A 20,977-nucleotide genomic window follows, 5' to 3' on the forward strand; every position below is an offset into this window, starting at 1 on the left:
TGCAGATTTGCTGAAAGGATCTCCAAGAAGAGTATATAATTATCAGTTGTCAGGTGCATGCCATATTGTATAAAGTGGATTTAGTTTGTTGGCATTGGTGTTCAGAATATTTCGGAAGCTATTAGCAGTTAAAACTTCTATTGCCAAAGATGTTGTGTTTATTTGCGCATAACTACACAACACTTTAAGAAGAAACTCAGCTTCAAGACAACTGTACAGCTAACTGGGAACATTATACCAAGAAAGCACTTACGAGGGCTCACTGATAGAAGATTCTTTGAGGAAAGTTATTGAGAATGACGCCAGGATGAAAAATCTACGAAGGATACCTAGAACGATGAAAAATAATTCATTAAATTATTTTATGTCAAATGAAGGGCATGTTTTACCACACCATTATCATGTGCTGTTTTTTTTCTGGTCTTTAGCTCATCTCCCTCCAGTATAAACAGAAGATACTTATAAGCAAACTAGCTGTGTTTGTATTGTCTTCAGAAGATCCACTTTTTTTTTTCTTAATCACTTTTGTACGTTCTCAATTAAAATTAGACTTATTTTAAATCCATAGAGTACTTAGACTTTAACTTTTGGTGAGAATCTTGTATAATTTCTGTATTTTTATCAGCAAAATGCCAAAGTGCAGGGAATTTTCTGTAGTCTTCCACAAAATTTACAGTTCATTCTGGACTCCACTCCATGATATTGGAATTTATGGATAGAACAAAAGCCCTCGTCCTCAAAATTAGTGATGTGTTGACCGGAAGACTAGTGTTGCACAATACATTGCAAGGTAATTCCCACTCACAATGGGAAACACATGCACCTAGCCATGTGAACAGGTTTAAGGTTTCATGCATGTGGCATTGAATGTATCAATGTGCCTCTAGTTGCATGAAAAGAGGCACTGTCTAAATGATAAAGAGCGTCATTCAGTTCTATATCAGAAAATTGTCCATTACCATTCAACTTTCCTCCCAAAAAAATAGAATATAGATGGTCCTCAACTAGCAGTGATCAGCCCTTACAGAACTAACGATACTTAGGTTGAATTGTTAGTCTGAAATTGGAAAGAAATTGAACCTTGTTTGTTGAACTGTGCAACAAAAGTGTATTTCCAAATGGTAAGGGTTGCAAAGAAAAGTAACAAAAAATCCATTACATTAGAAGTAAAGAGCAAATGCTAACACTTGATGAGGGTGGATTGTTGTAGTAGCAGTGGCAAATAATGCAAGGAAGCAAGCTTATATAGCATTAGCCACATATACCACTTCACCCTCCAAAACTTTCTTCCTTGAATTTATTCAAACCATCCACTTCCACAACAAGAGATGGAACCTACCAACAATCGCACATCTCTCCTGCAACCATCCTTCTTCAACTTAAATTTGTCCCCTCATGTGTGTAGTCTCAGCAAGAGGAAGAATATTATTCAAGGCCTAAACACCTCAGTCAGATCACCCTGCAAGTGCCTAGTCTCGAGATGCTGCAGTTTGCAGAACTGAAGCCTTTCTAGGTAAGAGCACCTTTGTTCCCTTTGCCAATCTGGTTGCCCTTCTCTGCACTCGTTCCAAGAGATCTACATCCTTCCTAAAGTGAAGCCTAACTGTATCCTTGTGCAAAGGGATAATCATCTCCTTATTGCTACTAGCAAAGTTTCTGTATATCGTTGACAAAGGCCCATGAGTTTTCCTGGCAGCACATCTACACTGCTCAGAGAATTTCATATCTGACTAACTTGAGTACTGTATACAGGTCTGGAGGCCTCATTTCAAGAAGGATGTAGAGCTGCTGGAACGGGTACAGAGAAGGGCAACAAGATTAGTGAATGGAACAAAGGGTTGGTCTTACGAAGAAAGGCTTAAGTTTTGCAAATTACAGAGTCTGGAGACTAGGCACCGGCGAGGTGATCTAATAGAGGTGTATAAGGCTTTGAATGGTTTGAGCATGCTCAATGCCAATGGAATTCTTCATCTTGCTCAGAATAATCAGCTCAGAGGGCATAAATTCAAATTGAGGAAGGACGGATGTCGGATAGATGTGCGGAAATTTGCCTTTGGCCAGCAGGTGGTTGGTTGGTGGAACCGACTTCCATCACTTGTTGTTGAAGTTGATAGCCTAAACGAATTTAAGGCTCAACTGGGCAGGTATTTCGAGCGAACGGAGGGGTGAAATGGGAGTGGTGTGTTTTTTTTTTTTTTTTTGTTTTGGCTGATGCTGAATAAGCTTGCTTTCTTGCATCATATGCCTCTACTAATGCTAACTGTTACCACCAGGTCTTTTTCATTTTCTACTACCCCAAGTGTACACAGTTAATAACTGTGTTATTAACTGTGTACACTTGGGGTAGTCCACACAGTTAATAACTTACTCTGAGTTTACTGGTACCTGTATGTGTAGTACCTTGCATTTGTTAATGTTAAACTTCAACTGCCATTTCCCATTGATCTAATTTTTCAAAATCTTGTTGCAGTAATATACTGTCATTAACTACCCTTTGATATATTAGTATTATTAGTAAATATTGAAAACAACAATAGATCCAGCACTGAACCCTGGAGAACTCCACTGTTAACATTAGTCTACGAAGAACAGTTCCCATTGATAACCACTCTTTCTTCTTCCACAGCCCGTAGTTGTTTTTGCGCCATTAAAACCGAAATCAAGTCAAGTCAAGTTCTTCCACAGCAGTAACTTGCCTTTAATGCCACATTTTTTCCAATTTTATACAGCAGTCTTTTTATGTGCAACAGTATCATCAAAAGCCTTCCTGAAATCAAAGTAGATGGTATCAAATTTATTTTTTACATCCAGTTCCCTAACAAATCCATGCTGTTAAGGAGCTGCCCTTGTATTACTTCTTTAACCAATGAGTCCATTATTTTCCCTGGAATGGATGGGTCTGTAATTACTCATGTCACCTTTTGATCCACCTTTATGGATTGGGTATGCATTCATACATCTCCAGTTCATATGGACCTCCCATGAATCTAAAGGTTTGCTCACCTTCTTGCTGCCTCCCTTAATATGATTAGATAGATCCCACTACCCCGGATGCCTTTTTATGTTCAGCTTTAGCAATTTCTTTTTAACTTTCCTATTTTTACTAACCATAGGGTGCAAGGAAGCCTGAGGCTTATGTTGCACCGGGCAAAAAAAAAAATCTGAATTACCCTGAGAGAGAAAAGTAGAATCACCAAGAAAGAGAAGAATGATGATATTCAGGTCAGGACCCTGGGTGTGCCAAGCCCATACTCACCAGATGTGAGCCCCTCCTCTCAGTTATCACAGTCATTTAGCTCCCCATTGGAGTTTGATAAACTTCTGACATGCCCTCCCATAAAGAATTCCTCATGTGTGAATGGTGATGCAAAATATCTATTTAATTTATTTCTAAGCACCCTGAGCAGAGTCATCAAGAGTTAACCTATTGACATCAAGTAGCCCAATATGATTCAACCCCTTCCTTCTACTGTTAAATAAGCATAGAAATCTTTGCTGCTTTTCTTGACATTCTTTGCCAGAGACTTCATGTAATGTGCCTTAGCCAGCCTAATTTATATCTACCATGGTCTTCTGTATCACCTGGTAATTTATATGCAACCCATGCATTTTGTTCTCTGCCACATGTCTCAATGATTCATCTGACATCCATTTGGTCTAAGCCTTGAACAGTATTTCTTCATTGGTGTGAAAAGCCTAGTAGCCTCTTTGATTTTACTCCCTTGGATGCTTGCCATTTAGAATTTTTTGTTGGTAATGTCATCAGTTGGTCTCACTGCATAGAATTTAAAAAAACTGTGTGAGACCAGTGTAATAAGAAATACTGTTCAAGGATTAGGCCTAAATGGGTGGCAGATGAACTAAAGAAAGAATGCAAAGAAAAACAGCAAAGACTTCTTTACTTATGTAAACTCTAGAAGGAAGGGGATGAATCAGATTGGTTCGATTGTTGATGAACCTGCAGAGGTAGCTAACAAACTGAATGAGTATTTTGTGTCTACATTCACAACATGAGGAAGTCTATAGGGAAGTGGATACCCATAAGTTTCAGCTGCAAAGGCATTACACTCATGAACTCCAATAATCAGAAAAAAACTAATCAATACATTGTTATTCACCTCTACTGATAACACACACCATCTGTTTACCAAGAATGCAGGGAGAAACTGCGGTAGCGGGAGGCGAGTTTAGTCGGTAAGTTTCCCGTGTTGGCTTTCATTACCTTCTCCATTTTTTCTTGGATCTATGCCTCTACTAATAACTGTTACAAAAACAAAAGCCTTTTCCTTTACTCTTGACTACTGTCAAGGGTAAAGTTACGTCTTTAATTAAATTCCACATTAGTACACTGTGATTGTTGTCACCCAGTGGGCCTTTTACCTGCAGATGTAGAAAACAGTCATCCAAGACATCTACAAAAGTCTTGCTAGTGTGTGAGTGACCAACCCACAAATTCCAGTTAAAATCCCTCATTATAAGACATTAAGATTTACTGATCCACTCTATTTCTCTGTATAGCTGTTTGTTATACCCATCACAGTCGTTAGGCCTATAACACACTCCTACTCTCAATATTGTTTTCCCAGTGCTTATATCACATCACACTGATTCAGCATTGCACTGCTTTAGATTTAATGCTTTTTAACTAAGCACATAACCCCTCGTGTCCTGCCAGTATACATTGTTATCCTCTTATTCAGCATCACTTATGTCTGAGTGACACCACATCTCTGCTATCCCTGCATTTGATGACTTAATACTTTAAATACAATACTCCTAGCATTAGTGTACATGCACAAGTTCTAACTCTTGCATGCTAATACAGCTAGCAGACCTTGAAATCCCTGACATCTCTTCCAGTAAAAGCAGTAATTTTGGGTTTTTAAGTGATAAAATGATACCATTTTATGTCATTTACTTTATTATCTACTTTTAATTTCTCACGAATATCTGAATTTCTTTGATGATCTAGCCTAATAATGATCTTAACAATCTCATTTATTACCCAACTGTAGAAGGGGATTGATTTTGAAGTGATTTTGTTTCAGTTGTCATTTAATTGTTCCGTTCATTTTATAATAATTTTGTAGTTTAGTGTGTGGATGTTTTTCCCTTCATTTGATATTAAATTTCCCAAATAGGTGAAATTGGATATTTGTTCTATAATTTTATCATCAATAACAATTTTGACTCTTTGTATGTTTTTTTCACACGATTCTATTGATTTTGTGGTGGAGATTTTAATCTGGTACTTTTTGACTAATTTATTCAGTCCATTTTGCAATTATTGATTAACTTGATTGTCAGTATATAATATAGTTTGGATTTTATTTGTTGTTCAGTTGTATGTTTCCATTCCTTAATAATTTTATTGATGTTAATATTAAATAAATTTGGTGATAGTCCAAATCCTTGTTTGACTTCTTTATTGGTGTTAATTGGGTTTGATAGTTGGCCATTAGAATATATTATGCAAACTTTTGAGTTTTTATATAGGCTTTGTATCACCTTCATGTAAAATCTGCTAAACGTTTTCTTGGTTTACATTGTCATATGCTAAATCAATAAATAACAGAAATGTTGGTAGGTTAAATTCTCTTCTTTTCTCCAAAACTTATTGTAATGAGAAAATGGCATCTATTGTACTTCCTTTTCTGAACCCACATTGTTCACTATATTTATTAAGATTATTCTTTAGAGTATAGCTTTGATGCAGTTGATAGCGTGTTACCGTTTATAGTTAGGATTATTTAGCATTAGCAGAGGCATATGATGCAAGAAAGCAAGATTATATAGTATCAGCCAAAAAAAAAAAAAACCTTTGCATTTCACCCATCCATTCCCTACAAAAGTTTTAGTTCAGCTGTCAATGTCCACAACGACAGATGGAAGTTTGTTCCAGGAATCAACACACCTAGCTCAAGGCAAATTTCTGCACATCTATTCTACACCTGTCTTCCCTCAGGTGCAGATCTGAACAAGAGGAAGACTCCCATCAGCATTGAACTTGCTCAAATCATTCAAGGGCTTATACACCTTAACAATTAGTGAGTGGAACGGCAACCCATTGTCCCGCTCACTAATTTGATCCCTTCTCTGTACTTGTTACAGCAGCTCTGCATCTTTCCTAAAATGAGGCCTGACCACTTTATTATATAAGAGGATAATCACTTCTTTATCCTGCTAGCAAAATTCCTATATATCTCATTGACAAGACCCCATGAGTTACCCATGCAGCATGACTGCACAATTACCACCAAGCATTTTTCATTCTTCACTACCCTGAGTGTAGTACTGCACAGTTGGTATGTTACTCTGGGGTTACTGCTACCCAATGCAGTACTTTGCATTTGTGAATGTTAAACTTCAGTTGCTACCTCTCAGCCCATCTGCTCAACTTTTCTAGATCCTGTTGCAGTAGCAAACTGTCTTTCACAACAATAAAAACCTTCGTATTGTCTGAAAACTTGGACATTAAACCTGATATACTTTCATCAATATCCTTGATAAATACAGAAAATAACAATGGGCCTAACACCAAACCCTGGGGGACTCCACTGATAACATTAGTCCACGAAGAGCAGTGTCCATTGATTACCACTGTCTTCTCCCACTCAGCCATCCCCTTATCCACATCAGATTATCCAATCAAATTGGTCAGACAAGACTTTCCCTTAACAAACCCATGCTGTGTCTGAATTGTTACTGTAGTCTTATCTAGATGATCCTACAATGCTTCTTTAACCAGTGAGTCCATTATTTTCCCTAGAACAGAATTTAAACTAACAGGTCTGTAATTACTCATATCACCTTTCAATCCCCCTTTGTGAATTGGGGATACATTTACACAAACCAGGCCGACTGGGCTAGCCAGGTAGGTAAAGTGCCTGCCTGGCAACCCAAAGGTCGCGGGTTCAATTCCCGCCTCGGGCTTGGATCACAGTAAAATGCAAAAACTTTGGGAGGTGCAATATGGCCATAGAAGCTGATGCGCCAACAACTAATACAAAAAAAAAAAAAAAAATACACAAACCAGTTCAGGGAGACTGCTACTGACTCCAAGGATGACCTCATAATCATTGCTGAGGGGCTGCTTACTTCCTTTGCTGCCTCCTTTCATAACTGGATAGATCCCATCCACCCCAGGTGCCTTTCTTATGTTTAACTTCAACAATTTCTCCTCCACTTTGCTCTCAGTTATTATAAAATCATTTAACTCCCTGTTGGGGTATGATAAGCATCTGGCCTCCATTTCCTTACAGAATTTCTCATGTGTGAATGTAGATGCAAAATATTCATTTGTCAGCTACCTGAGCAGAATCATAACAGTCAAGCCATTGATATCAAGTGGACCATCTGATAATTTATATGCACCCCATGCATTTTTCTTCTCTGCTTTTGTAAAGGTGACTATATTGTTCTCAGACAGTTTTTAAATTCTAAACAGTGGAATTAACTGATGATGTTAAAAACGGCAAATTCTAAATTGGAAGCTACTAGGCTTTTCATACCAACTAAGAAATACTGTTCAAGATTTAGACCTAAATGGATGTCAGATGTACTAATGAGGCTTGTGGCAGAGAAGAAAAATGCATGGGATGCATATAAATTATCACGCAACACAGAAGCCTATGGTGGTTATAAGCTAGTCTGTAATCAAGTCACAGAGGAGGTTAGGTAAGCGAAGGCTGATTATGAGAAATCCTTGGCAAAGGAGGCAAAGAAAAACAATCAAGACTTCTTTACTTATATAAACTCTAGAAGGAAGGGGATGAATCAGATTGGTCTACTTGACATTGATGGTTCGACTACCGATGAACCTGCTCAGATAGCTGACAAACTGAATGAGTATTTTGCATCTACACATGAGGAATTCTGTAAGGAAGGGGATGCATAGAAGTTTACTGAACTCTGACAGGGAGCTAAATGATTTTGTAATAATGGAGAACAAAAAAAAAGGCACTTGGGGTAGATGGTATATTGAAGGAGGCAGTAAGCAAACTCTTAGCTATAATTATGAGAGCATCCTTAGATTCAGGGGAGGTTCCCGTGGACTGGAGATGTTCAAATGTATCCCCAATTCACAAAGGGGGACACAAATAATTATAGACCTGTTAGTTTAACTTCTGTTCTGTAGAAATTAATGGAGCCACTGCACTGGTTAAAGAAGTGTTGCAGGATCATCTAGACAAGACTGCAGTAAGAGTTCAGACACAGCTTAGGTTTGTTAAGGAGAGGTCTTGTCTGACCAATTTGATTGGATTCAAAAAATAATTTTGATGTCATTGCACATGGAAGACTGCTGTACGGCATTAAGGGATGGTTGAGTGGGAGATGACAGAGAGTGGTAATAAATGGACACTGCTCTTCATGGACTAACATTATTAGTGGAGTCCGCCAGGGTTCGGTACTGTGCCCATTGTTGTTTTGTGTATTTATCAGCACTATCGATGACTATATACAGGCTTAACGTCCAAGTTTGCAGAGTTGTTTTCTAGATCCTGTTGCAGTGTGCTACTGCAACAGGATCTAGAAAAAATTAGGCAAATGAAGTGGCCACACAAGTGTGCAAAGTACTGTATAAATCCAAGAGAAGCGTACCAACTGTGTGGTGCTACACTCAGGGAAGTGGAGAATGAAAAAGACCTGGGGATAATCATGCAGTCAGATATAAAGTTCTCCTAGCAGTGCAAGAAAGTAATTATCCCCTTGTATAAGGCAATGGTCAGGCCACACCTTGAGTAACTGCGTACAGCTCTGGAGGCTCATTTTACAAAGGATGCATAGTTGCTAGAATGAATACAAAGAAGGGCACTCCAAGAAAAGCTTAAGTTCTGCAGGCTTATTGCTGATGGGATTCATCCACTTGCTCAGATTACAAACTTGATTGGACATAAATTCATATTGAGAAAAGACGCAAATTTGCATTTAGTCAATGGCTTAAATAAATGAAGTAGACAAACATTTGGAGTGAATGGATAGTTGAAATGGGAAGGTTTTTTTTTTTTGCTGATGTTGTATAAGCTTGCTTTCTATGTGTTATGTCAATTGGATGCACTTCCTTAGATTTTGTGTTTAATTAACAGCATGACTTTTCATGTACTGCTCAAATTCCAATTTTGCATTTCATATATCTGTGTGACACCATGTCTCTGATATTCCAACAATATCTGCCTTTGATCTCCAGCACAACAAATTTATTTACTATATTTATTCCTAGCATTGGTATACATGCACCTATTCTTAGTTACCTTACCACAGCCCATGTATTTAATTGTTCCATGATGATTCCCAGACTGCTGCTCATTCCAATAGAAAGCAGTGGAAGAATCCCTTTCACCTGTGCATGTGGCTACTGTTAATCTATTAGCCTGTGAATTCCCCCCACCTAACACTGACTCAGTAAATATCCTTGCACCCTTTATATTTAAGTGTATCCCGTCCTTGGAGAAGCAGTCTCTCCAGGGCTCTTTGTCATATAAAGCCTTGAATGGTTTGAGCATGCTGAATGCTGATGGGATTCTTCCTCTAGCTCAGAATAATCACCTGAGAGGGCATAAATTCAAATTGAGGAAAGACAGATGTAGGATAGAAGTGCGGAAATTTGCCTTTAGCCAGCGGGTGGTTGGTTGGTGGAACAGACTTCCATCCCTTGTCGTGGAGGTTGATAGCCTAAATAAGTTTAAGGCTCAGCTGGACAGGTATTTTGAACGAACAGAAGGGTGAAGTGGAAGTGGGTTTTTTTTTTGGCTGATGCTGCATAAGCTTGCTTTCTTGCATCAAATGCCTCTACTAATGCTAATATCTGAGCATAATTGCAGACACTTTCAAATTAAACACTAACTCCTGACTTTTTTTTCAACATTGACCTGTACAACGTCATCAACTTTTGCCCTGACAGACATACCTCCTCTGCTTGCACCTTCCCAATGGTGGGTGACCACCCAAGTGTGAACCAACGTAAGCAGGGGTCGAGGTGTGGCGCCCACACCACATGGAGGAACGCCGCCCCTCTATGTTACCAGGCAGTACTAGGTGGTAGATGACTTTCATCAACCGGTGAGATACCATCACTTTGCTTATTGGAGGCTTGAAGTGGTGGAACCCAAGTTTAGTCTCTAGAGCTAAGTTCTGGTCAACCCTTCCTTATCTCTTCCATCATGCAGTATAATTGATGACTTTTGAGGTTATGATGAATGTCGTGGCGAGATCCAATATTCCTTACATTTCGAGGGTACAGCTCTAAAACGGTATTCGCAACCCGGCCGCTAGTTAGTACACCGGACCAAACCTATTGGTAACTCTCTAGGAGGCTTCCTGATCAGCTAGTGTATAATCTTGCTACCTCTACTCTGCCAAATAGTGACTGGAGGGAGTCCGAGTAGTGTGTATGCAGGGAAGCATTGTTGAGACCACGTTATGTCAAGGATCTGGGTATATTCTTACCATGTGTACACCTTATCCAAAAATTTCATTACTTCATACAGCATGTCCCACCCACTTTTTCTTAATATTGAATACACAATGAATTGTCAAACTAATAGAGCAAGCTTATCTGTGAAAAGATCTAAACCTCCCAAGCACTTCCTAATTCATTTCACAAATATACGTGGTCTCAATTCTAATCTCAACAATGTCCATTTCCAATCTCCCAAACCCCATGTACTTTTTCTGACAGAATCTCAGTTATCGGTTGATTCAACTACTGCTCATTTCAGATGCCCAAATTATTCGCTGTATGATTCCTTTCGCCTCAAAGGTGGTACTTGTGCATATGTCTGTTCTGATATTCCCTGTCAGAGATTTGGCAATTTGGAATCTCCTCTGGCTTAAAATCTCTCTGCCTCATTGTGTCAAATTCATCTGTTGTCTCTACCGTTCTCCCAACTCTACTAATCACTTGGAGCTCTTTGACTTTCTCTCTTTGCAACTTGACTTTCTCTAGTCGAACTTTCCTTGGTGATTTTAATGTTCACAACTCCAGCTGGCTTCCGTTTTCTAGTCAAACCGACCCAGTAGGTCGAGATGCTGAGGCTTTTGCAATTACTAATGACCTAGCACAGATTGTTCATTTATCTACAAGAATACAGGACAATCCTAATCATACAGCCAATACGCTTGATCTTTTTCTCACAAACAACCCTTCTAAGTACACGGTCGAAGTGAGAGGTCCTTTAGGCACTTCAGATCACAACTTGGTGATTGTCTGTTCTCCAGTGGAACCTTTATCTCATGTTGTTTGGCATTACAAGAATGCAAAATTGGGTGACCTGCGAGACTTCTTTTCCTTGGTTGGATTACTGTTTCAAAACTTCTGATGTCAACGTTTGCTCAGATCGTGTCAGTGAAATTATTCTTGCAGGAATGGAATCCTTTATCCCACACTCCACTTTAAAATCTCGTCCTTTATCTAAAGCTTGGTTTTCCAATAAATGTGCTAAGGCTGTTCAAGAGAAGAATGTTGCATATCGTAATTGGCTTGTTTCATTTTCTGCCTACACCGAAGCTCGCAACAATTGTAAAGCAGTTATTAATCAGTCCAAACTAGAAAATTTGCTTCTTGCCCTAATGGTAGCCGAGCATTCTGGTCTCTTGCCAAGGCTATTTGGCCGCAACTTTTGCCCATCTCAGATGGTTCTCTTGTCACTTCAGCCAAGGATAAAGCTGACCTGCTAGCATCCCATTTTTCTTCCAGCTCATGTATTAATGATCTTGGGAAAACACCTCCCACCATTCCCAACACGCTCCATTCAATGCCTCCTGTGGTCTTCCGTCAAAAGGATATCAGAAGGATTTTGATGAATCTTGATGCTAAGAAAGCTCCAGGTCCTGATGGTATTTCTCCACTTGTTCTCAAAACCTGTGCTCCTGAACTTATTCCTATTCTTTGCCGCCTTTTTTCACTTTCTTATTCCATAGGTGTTTTTCCTTCTTCTTGGAAATTTGCTCATATCCAGCCAGTTCCTAAAAAGGGTGATAAATCCCTCCCATCTAATTATCGTCCCATTGCAATTAACCGCCAACTCTTAAACTACCTAGAAACCTTCCATCTGATCAATGATCGCCAGTGTCGATCCACTGATGATATTCTGGCTTATGTTAACCATTTATGGAAAGGTTCGGTGAAACACAAGTAGTTGCTCTTGACATCTCAAAGGCTTTTGATCGTGTTTGGCATAAAGGTCTTCTAAACAAGCTTCCATCTTTTGGTTTAGTAATTGGTTATCCAGTTTTCTCTCTGATCGCTCACTGAGGGTGATGGCTCTGTCTTCTAACTTCTCCACTAATGCCAGTGTCCCCCAAGGTTCAGTTCTTTCCCCCACTCTTTTCCTCTTGTATATTAATGACCTTCTTCCATTGACAGGAAATCCTATCCATAGTTTTGCCAATGATAGCACGTTGCATTCCACTTTCCATTTTGAGAAACCTTGTCCTGCTCAATCAGTTTCTCGAAAATCTGCTACCAATTCCTTAAATGCTGATCTTCAGGTGATTCTCCAGTGGGGCAAAGACAACTTAGTTGATTTCAACCCTTCTAAAACTCAGTCTTGTCTTATATCTTGCAAAAAGGATTCTTCTGCTCCTATGCTTATCTTTAGTGACACTCCGATTTCTAGGCAAAATGATATATCTCTTTTGGGGATTACCCTGACTTCTAATCTCTCTTGGCCCAAGCACATTACAAATATTGCTTCCTCTGCATCTAAAAAACTTGGTTTTCTCTTTCGCTCTCGGCGTTACTTTTCTTCCAAACAGCTGCTCACTCTGTATAAATCGCAAATGCGCCCTGCCATGGAATATTGTTCCCACATCTGGGGTGGTGCCCCCAAAACCTCTCTCAGGCTTCTTGATTCCATTCAGAAGAGGGCAGTTAGGTTAATTAATGATTCATCTCTAACAGTCTCTCCACTTGCTTTCTCATAGACGTACTGTTTCTGTTGCATGCCTCTTCTACAGATACTTCCATGGACACTGTTCTTCTGAATTGGCTTCTATAATTCCCACTCTGTCTTTCAAAACAGTCCGAACATGTGCCACCACCAGCCATTTACTGTCCAACTTCCTCATTTATTCATTCAACTGCCGTGTTCTGGACCAACCTTCCTTCATACGTATTTCCTGAAAATTACAATCTACAGAAGTTCAAGTCCAATGTGAACAAATATCTTCTTTCGTCTTCTCAACCTCTAACCCAAGCACGGTATTAAGTACTATAGGTTCTAATACCTCTCGTGTTTGGGGTTCACATAAAAAAAAAAAACCCTGGTCCTACTGCACCTATCCTTTTCACACAATATGTTTCCTGACTCCCTGTGGGTTACAGTGCATTCTGCCCTGAAGATTACTACTTTTTTGCCTGATGCACAAGAGTAAGCTCTGATGTTGAGTTGGGCAGCCGAGAGCATCTACCCTACTCTTCTCATAGATGGCCATCGGAAATCTGAGTTGGCGTCTAATTTATTTACATCTAGTGCATACAAAGACATCTTCCTTGGCTAGATCATGTCCTGTTCCAGAAAGTCTGCATGATGCATTGGAGAATCACCCCTCTCCCGCTGCTCTAGTCTGGAGCATGATTTCCATTTAAATACGATTTAATAAGGTTAATAAATTTAATTGACTACACTATGGAGTTATGTTATACTGTATTTCTGAAGCCTTTTTTTGTGTAAATTGATTACTATTCCTGTTTCCTAATCATTGGGTATCTGTTGCTTATGCCAGGGCTTTTACAGTTTTTGTAATATTAAATCTAGTTCTATTGTTATATTTTCTTCATTCTTTCCATGGCTCTACCATAGTTTGGAATAGTGTTTCTTCCATTCTGCTTGAGAAATGGAGTTGGAACTGTTTGCTAATATTTTATTACATACAATGACCTGTGCATCAGGAGCATCTTTTTTTCCAAAACATGTAAAGTGGAAATTCAAATAACTGTCATTATACTTTCGTTTTGGGCTTTTATTAGTTGGTTCCTGTTTTTTCACTTCGGAGTTTGGGCAACAAAAGGCTACGATTGTTCATCTTCACTTTGAAAGTGTGACAATATTGTGTTCGTTTTCAACCACAAATCCACGGTCATTTATTTTAATAATATTACGAAATACTGATAATTATACAAGGAAGTAAGTTTAGTTATGATATCGGTTCATTTCCCTCAGGCTAAATCACATATTGTTACTATTTCATAGATGTCATTACCTCTATGCAAAAACCTGCCAAAATAAAGTATTCTGTGGTCTATTTGATTATCACTAACCTAAAAAAAAAAAAAAAAAAAAATGGTGTGCATTATAAATATGCAAAATTTATTTAATTATGATTTTTCCCTGAACACCCTTTGGGAAACGCTGTTCTAAGGATTTAACAAATTTATCCCAGTCATTTTTCTGTTTTATGCATAAAAACTTATAAACCATTGGTTCATTAAACAACCAAAATATTGATGACAAATGTGGGAGTTTGCTTTTTAACTTTCTAATTATGTTCTCTCTCTCTCTACATAAATTTGTCTATAATTAGAGCATGCCTCAAAGAAAATTCTATAGAATTTTTAGCATAATTTGAAAATATTGCATTTTCTACATAGCTGTTAAGTCTCCAACCATTACTTGTATCTGCTTTTTGTAAATTATTTTCATTTAAAATAACTACCAGATAAATGCTTCATATTAATTTTTTATGCTGTAATACTATGAAAATATATTAACATGTCATTGTGATTTTTGTAAATAAAATAATTTGCTGTATTTTGATTATTTAGTACCTGTTAATCATCTATTTTTACACTTTCCTTTGTACTTTATCATCTCTAGCTTAATTGGAGGTTCAGACTATAAGCTAATATATCGACATTATGCCACCTTATACTTTGTTTTTTGTGTTGACTCTTCAGAAAGTGAACTGGGAATCTTGGATTTAATTCAGGTAAACTGATTTTAGCATGCTATATGGAATGAATGTGACAAATATGACATTAATTAATTAATGAAATAAAAAGAGATATCAGCTAAAACTTTGTGATAAAATACAAACACCACTTGTCTGTGTAATGCACTTTTGTAGAGTAAACGATCTAAACTGATCTTTCTAAGATCCCATACTGTCAGAAAGGATTATTGAGTAATTTTAGTTTAATGAACATAGAAGAATTTTTACAATAAATACATGAATTATCATAAAACTTAAAAGCCCAAGCATTCTTATCATTATAAAAACGTTATGACTGGCAGCCATTACACAATCCTCCTCCATTTTGCTTGTATTTGCCATATAGTGAAAGGAAGCCACAGGCGTTTGCTGCACCAGCCAAAAAAAGGTAACTATCCACTTGATGTTGGAATTCTTCAAACTGCCAGCCTTAGCAGTCGTTCCAGTAATCAGTAACTTGCTGGCCTAAAGAAAACTTTTTCTCTTGTAATATCATTATATTACCCCCCCCCCCCCCCCCCCCCGTAGAGTTTTATATACCTCAGTCCGGTGCCCCCTAGCCTATATAATCAAAGCCTTAAAGGGTCCTTTCGAGAAGCTCAGTTTTTTTTCAGATAAATGTTATACAATGGGATTATGAACTTCCTAGATACCTATTTACACTGCTCAGAAAATTTTATCTGCTGTATCATAACTCCTCGATCCTTTTCTTCATCTAATATAAATTCAAGTGTGTAAGTTTGTTTGGTTTTGCTGTTCTCCAAGTATAAGGTCTTACACTTTACTGACCATTCTTGAAGCAGTGCTGCTTGTTATTGATGATCAATGACTCTCGATTTTGACATCACACCCTCTACCCTACGATCCATGTTAGTCTTTGTAGTAATCCCAACAAGGAGTAAATAAATTTGAGGTGCTGGTCAAGACATCAAAGGCAGATACTTTTGGAATATCAGAGATATGGTGTCACGCAATATTGCTCTGAATTAGCACTCTTCCTTGAAATAGAAATTGTTTCAATATGTAAAGTATTATTAACACACTATTAGGTAATAGTGTGTTAATGTTATAACCTAAGCTATAGTAAAGCGATTAACTTTACTAGATTAGGAAGGAAAACAACCTTCTCTTTTCTTGTACATATAACTGCTAACCCTCTAGTGCTTGGTCACAGAGTGCCACTGCTCTTGCCATGTGAAGGCAGGGCCAGTAACCTGGTAGGGAAAAGCCCTCCCTGCCAGGGTGAAATGACTCCAATTCCCAGGAATTTACTGGGTACATAGATCCGAATCTAGTTCCACCGGAGATACAATTAAAACGATTCTGTCTCCACAAAGAGACTTAAAATGGATATAAATGCTTTAAATACCCTAACTTACCTTATTATACACTCAAACACTGAGAAATCGGTAGGCGAATTGTCTCATACAAAAGACCCTTGAAAGTTATGTCGGCCCACCAAAAAATGTTAGGCGATATTTTAGTAGAAACTGTCCACTCTAAACATTGTGAAAGATTGTTACAAATGACAGCCTTTGCAGGAATACCAGTAATGGTATCATTATGGAATGGGACCTTCTAAATGTACCCAAGGAGTCATGAACGTTAAAAGAATAACAATTCAAAACGAAGGGAAAATCACTCCCACCACACCAAAACTACCCAGATCAGTAAAAGCTGGATATCTACATTGCAATTGTAAGCTTCCACTATTTTTATAAGGCACTGGTGTGCCAAATTTGTAAGCCCTTGCTTTTCTTATAGTGAGAATGCCTACTTTAATTTTAATTAGGTAACACTTGTTGTCTTTTGGGCCACTGACTGCATCAGAAAATTTCAGGATTACTTATACCTTTTGCTAGAGATTGAGTGAGGCAATGACCAACACCTGATAAACTTAACATGTTTAATTATAGAACAAACAAATTTATACAAAAATGTATCCACAACTTTTCCATTTCGAATACCTCTTCTCTAATCTAACTAAAGGTTTCATTACAATCTCAAACTTGTTAGTCCAGCTATTCCCTAGGCTAAACAAACCAATAGTACTTAGGACTCCAGAATGCCTTTTTCTTTCCAAATAGAACGATTAGAAATAATAATACCAAACAGTACTGCACCTTCCGTGATGACTTCCTCATCTAATACCCAGCTTTTAATTCCTATCTTCCTCTCGAATCGCCACAATTCCTCCTTGCTGCATTGAACCTAGTTGACTGAATAACCCTTTTATGTTGGTTGGAAATTTCTCCTTTCTGAAATCCAGCAAAAAGCTTGCTGCTTCCCGACTACGTCTCCAGAACTCTTCCTTACTAGCACTTATTATCCCCTCTATCATTAACTCCATTACTTTCCTTTCTGACATCCTTATATATAACTGCGACTTCCCAGCATACCTTGAACCCTTTTCTGCCTGAAATTTGCATGGCATCTTATAACTGTAGTAATGTTCGTCCCCCAAGTGTTTACATAAAAAAAAAAAAAAAAAAGTAAGTCCTAAGCTTACACAATATTAGACCATACATCCTGAATCCTCTCTGCTGCTTTAATTGTCAGAAGTTTGTGCACACGTCGCCTTACCTCTACATACAGGTAAGGCGACGCGTGCAAACTGTGGTTCTCAAGAGCACGTCACTTCTACTTGTACAGCAGACAACCATAAATAAGGGTACACTGTTTATTCAAGAAGTGTGAAATCTGGAAGAAAGAAAAAAAAAAAAAGAATCCAAAAGTACAAAGCAGAAAATGGCGTTTCATACCAAGAAGCAATAACAATAAACACAGGAAACAAACCAAGTTAGTAGTACAATCAAAAGGACTCCGGAAAAGAGATTTCCTAATTCAATATCTGTTGGAACACAAACAAATGTGACAATTCCTCCAAGAGAATCAATCTCAGAATGGGCTCGCAAATTGTATAAAACATCTCCACCACAAAAGCAACAAGAAAAATCGATCAATACACCTCTGTCTTTTCCACCAGAAAAGTAATACAGAGGTAATAAACCTCAGAGAGGATCCTGTACTCGAACTTTTTGTTGAAGAAGAAATGGATAGGGGAAGAACCCAGTTTCCAAAGAAAGATAAAGCCAAGGTGGACAAAGTGAAAACACCCCCAAAAAAACAATCCGAGGGATTATCTAACCCTAAATGACAGATGCGATTATCCAGTGGAACTGTTGAGGTTTTCACTCAAACATTAATGATGTCATAGACCTCGATACCCAGTATCATCCAAGAAACATTTAAAATTATAGGACCACATATCAGATACTGCAATGCCATTGAACACACCCATAGAAGCAGTCACAGTCCAACATTACCATTACATCAATATATATACCAAGATTTCCGTTGAAAGATTTTGAAGAGTTGATTGCTCAACTACCATCTCTGTTTTGCATTTTAGATGATTTAAATGGACATCACCCACTATGGGGTGATCCCGAATGATGGTGCACACATATTTCCACCTACCATTAAAAAGCAGCTCCGTAATAGATCTATCAATCTGTTCCCAAAGATCCAATGGATTGTGCATAAGAACTCATTGAGCAGCGACCACTACCCCGTGCCAAGCCACCAGGCATCCTAGATGGAAAACATATGATGCAGACTGGGAAATCTTCAGAATATTAGCAAAACTAGAATCAGTACAAAGCTCAGTGGACTATGTCACAAATACCATTCTTCAAGCAGCGGAAAAGACAATACCCAAAACGTCTTCTAACATTAGAATATATCCAAAACCATGGTGGAACGGCGAGTGTCAGGAAGCTAAAAAAGAGAGAAATAGAGTCTGGAATCACTTTTGCAAAAATCCAAAAATGGACAATCTGATACAATTCAAAAGAGCTAAGGTCAGGAGAGTGCATAAAATCAGCAAAAAAATGAGTTGGATCAAATTTGCATCCACTATAACCAGTTTCACTTATCTGGAAGATCAGAAGGATGACAAACAGTTCCCAAATAAATCCATCGCCACTACTAAATTGGAAAGGACAGTTAGTCACAAATACCTCAATGTGTTCGGCAAAAACTTTGCCAATACATCTGCTTTCTAAACTTACAAGAAGGAAGCTGAAAAAATAAACCTAAAATTTCCCATCAATCACTATGAACAATACAACTTGCCACTCACAGTAGCAGAATTAAAACAAATCCTGCTACAGACGAAACACAGCGTAGTTGGTCCCGATGGAATACATTATGCAATGATACAACAGTTAGATGACCAATTAGCCCTGTTAGATTGATTTAATAAAATGTACCTTGAGAATACATTTCCAGATCAATGGCACCATGCAATAATACTGGCTTTCCCAAAGCCAAGAAAAGACCAATCAGACCCACAGAACTAACGCCCTGACCACTTCCTTGGGCAAGATCATGGAAAAAATTGTCAATAATAGATTAATATGGTATCTAGAAAGCAATAACCTTCTCAATCCTGCACAATATGGATTTTGGAAAATTCGCTCTGCCTTAGATGTACATATACATCTGGAAAATCAGGTAAAAAAACACTTTCCTCAGAAAACAACATCAAGTCATAGTTAATTTTGACAAAGCATATGATACTATGCGACAGTATGGTATCCTTTGAGGACTACACCAACTTGGCCTTAGATTACACTTACCTCCATACATAAGCAATTTTCTTAAAAATTGAACACTACAAGTTCAACTTAACAATACACTTTCCAGAACATACTCTCAGGAAGAATGGGTCCCTCAAGGATCTGTACTACGTGCCACACTTTTTATAGTACATTTCAGCACAATAACCAGCAAACTTTATCAACTGTTTATGCAGACGACTTCAGCATTTTTTATCAAGCACAGAATAACAATAGAAAGTAGCCATAAAATGGACACAGAATTTCCACACAAAAGACTGTATGTATACATTTTTTTCAGGAAAAGGCGTCTCCGTCTTGATCCCAAACTCAGGCTGAAAGGGCAGATCATGATCATCCCAGTTAAAAATAGTATCCGTTTCCTAGATCTTGTTTTTGACAGAAAATTAACCTTTTTGGAGCACAGTGTCTAAAGAAAATGAATACCTTGAAGGTTCTGTCTGCTATGTCCTGGGGAGCGAATAGAACAATACTATTACATCGCCTACTTGTTCATTCCAAGTTAGACTATGGTGCCCTGAGATGGCTTGATCCAATACATCACTGCTCACTCCGAATAGTTCTTGGAGCTTTCTGTATGGAGAAGCCCAAGAACCTCCACTACAAATCAATTACTTTCCTATGCAACTAAAATAAAATCCCTACTGGGTCACCCCATACAGGAACAACAAAGAATCGACAAACCTCCGAGCATGAAATTAAAAAAACTTTCTCCTCAGTAGAAATCTTAACCTCGATAATATAACTCCGCCGATGAAGCAGCCTACACCACCATGGATCATCAAGCAGCCTACATATGAACTCTGTGCATGCTGCTTATAAGTCAATTTTTAGGTCATCGCTTCCTATGTACAGATGGCTCAAAAACCGATTATCATGTGGGAGTGGCAGTTTACACATCTGTGCCACCACATCCCTAAAACTCCCAGCCATAATGTTAGCGCTAAACCAAATCGAACACTCAAGCTCACCAAACAGCATAATTTTTACTGACTCCCTTAGCTGCATGATGGCGATACAAAATGTCAATTTTAATAAACACCTTCTGCAACAACAAATTCAATGCAGAGTATCAAAGCTCCTTGAACAAGGTCATTACATAAGATTTTTCTGGATCCCAAGTCATGTTGGAATATATGATAATGAACAAGCAGACAAAGCTGCTAAGGAAGCCAACAGCAACATTTTTGCACCCAAATCCATTCCTTCCACATATTATAAAAAAGTTATTCATAGTAGTGGGATACATCACTGGCAACAGCAATAATGAGTTCTAAACGATAACAAATTGCACCAAATTAAAAGTTTACTCCAACCATGGAAATCCAGCAAACAACAAAACAGATGTGACACTTGCAAGGGTAAGAATAGGATGCACTAATTTCAGCCATCCTCATCTTTTG

General features: G+C 38.1%; 1 protein-coding gene across 1 annotated transcript in view; it reads left to right on the forward strand.

The window, feature by feature from the left end:
- Positions 1-20,977, forward strand: part of or (AP-3 complex subunit sigma-2 or) — a 60,934-nt gene that overhangs the window by 15,275 nt on the left and 24,682 nt on the right. The window contains exon 3 of the mRNA XM_090370705.1: positions 14,817-14,928. Within this exon, the coding sequence (XP_090226831.1) occupies positions 14,817-14,928 (112 nt within the window). The remainder of the gene's footprint in view (positions 1-14,816; positions 14,929-20,977) is intronic.

The sequence above is a fragment of the Mastigoproctus giganteus genome, chromosome 3, assembly GCF_048544385.1.
Source record: "Mastigoproctus giganteus isolate SK-2022 chromosome 3, ASM4854438v1, whole genome shotgun sequence".
In the NCBI taxonomy this organism is placed as follows: Eukaryota; Metazoa; Arthropoda; class Arachnida; order Uropygi; family Thelyphonidae; genus Mastigoproctus; species Mastigoproctus giganteus.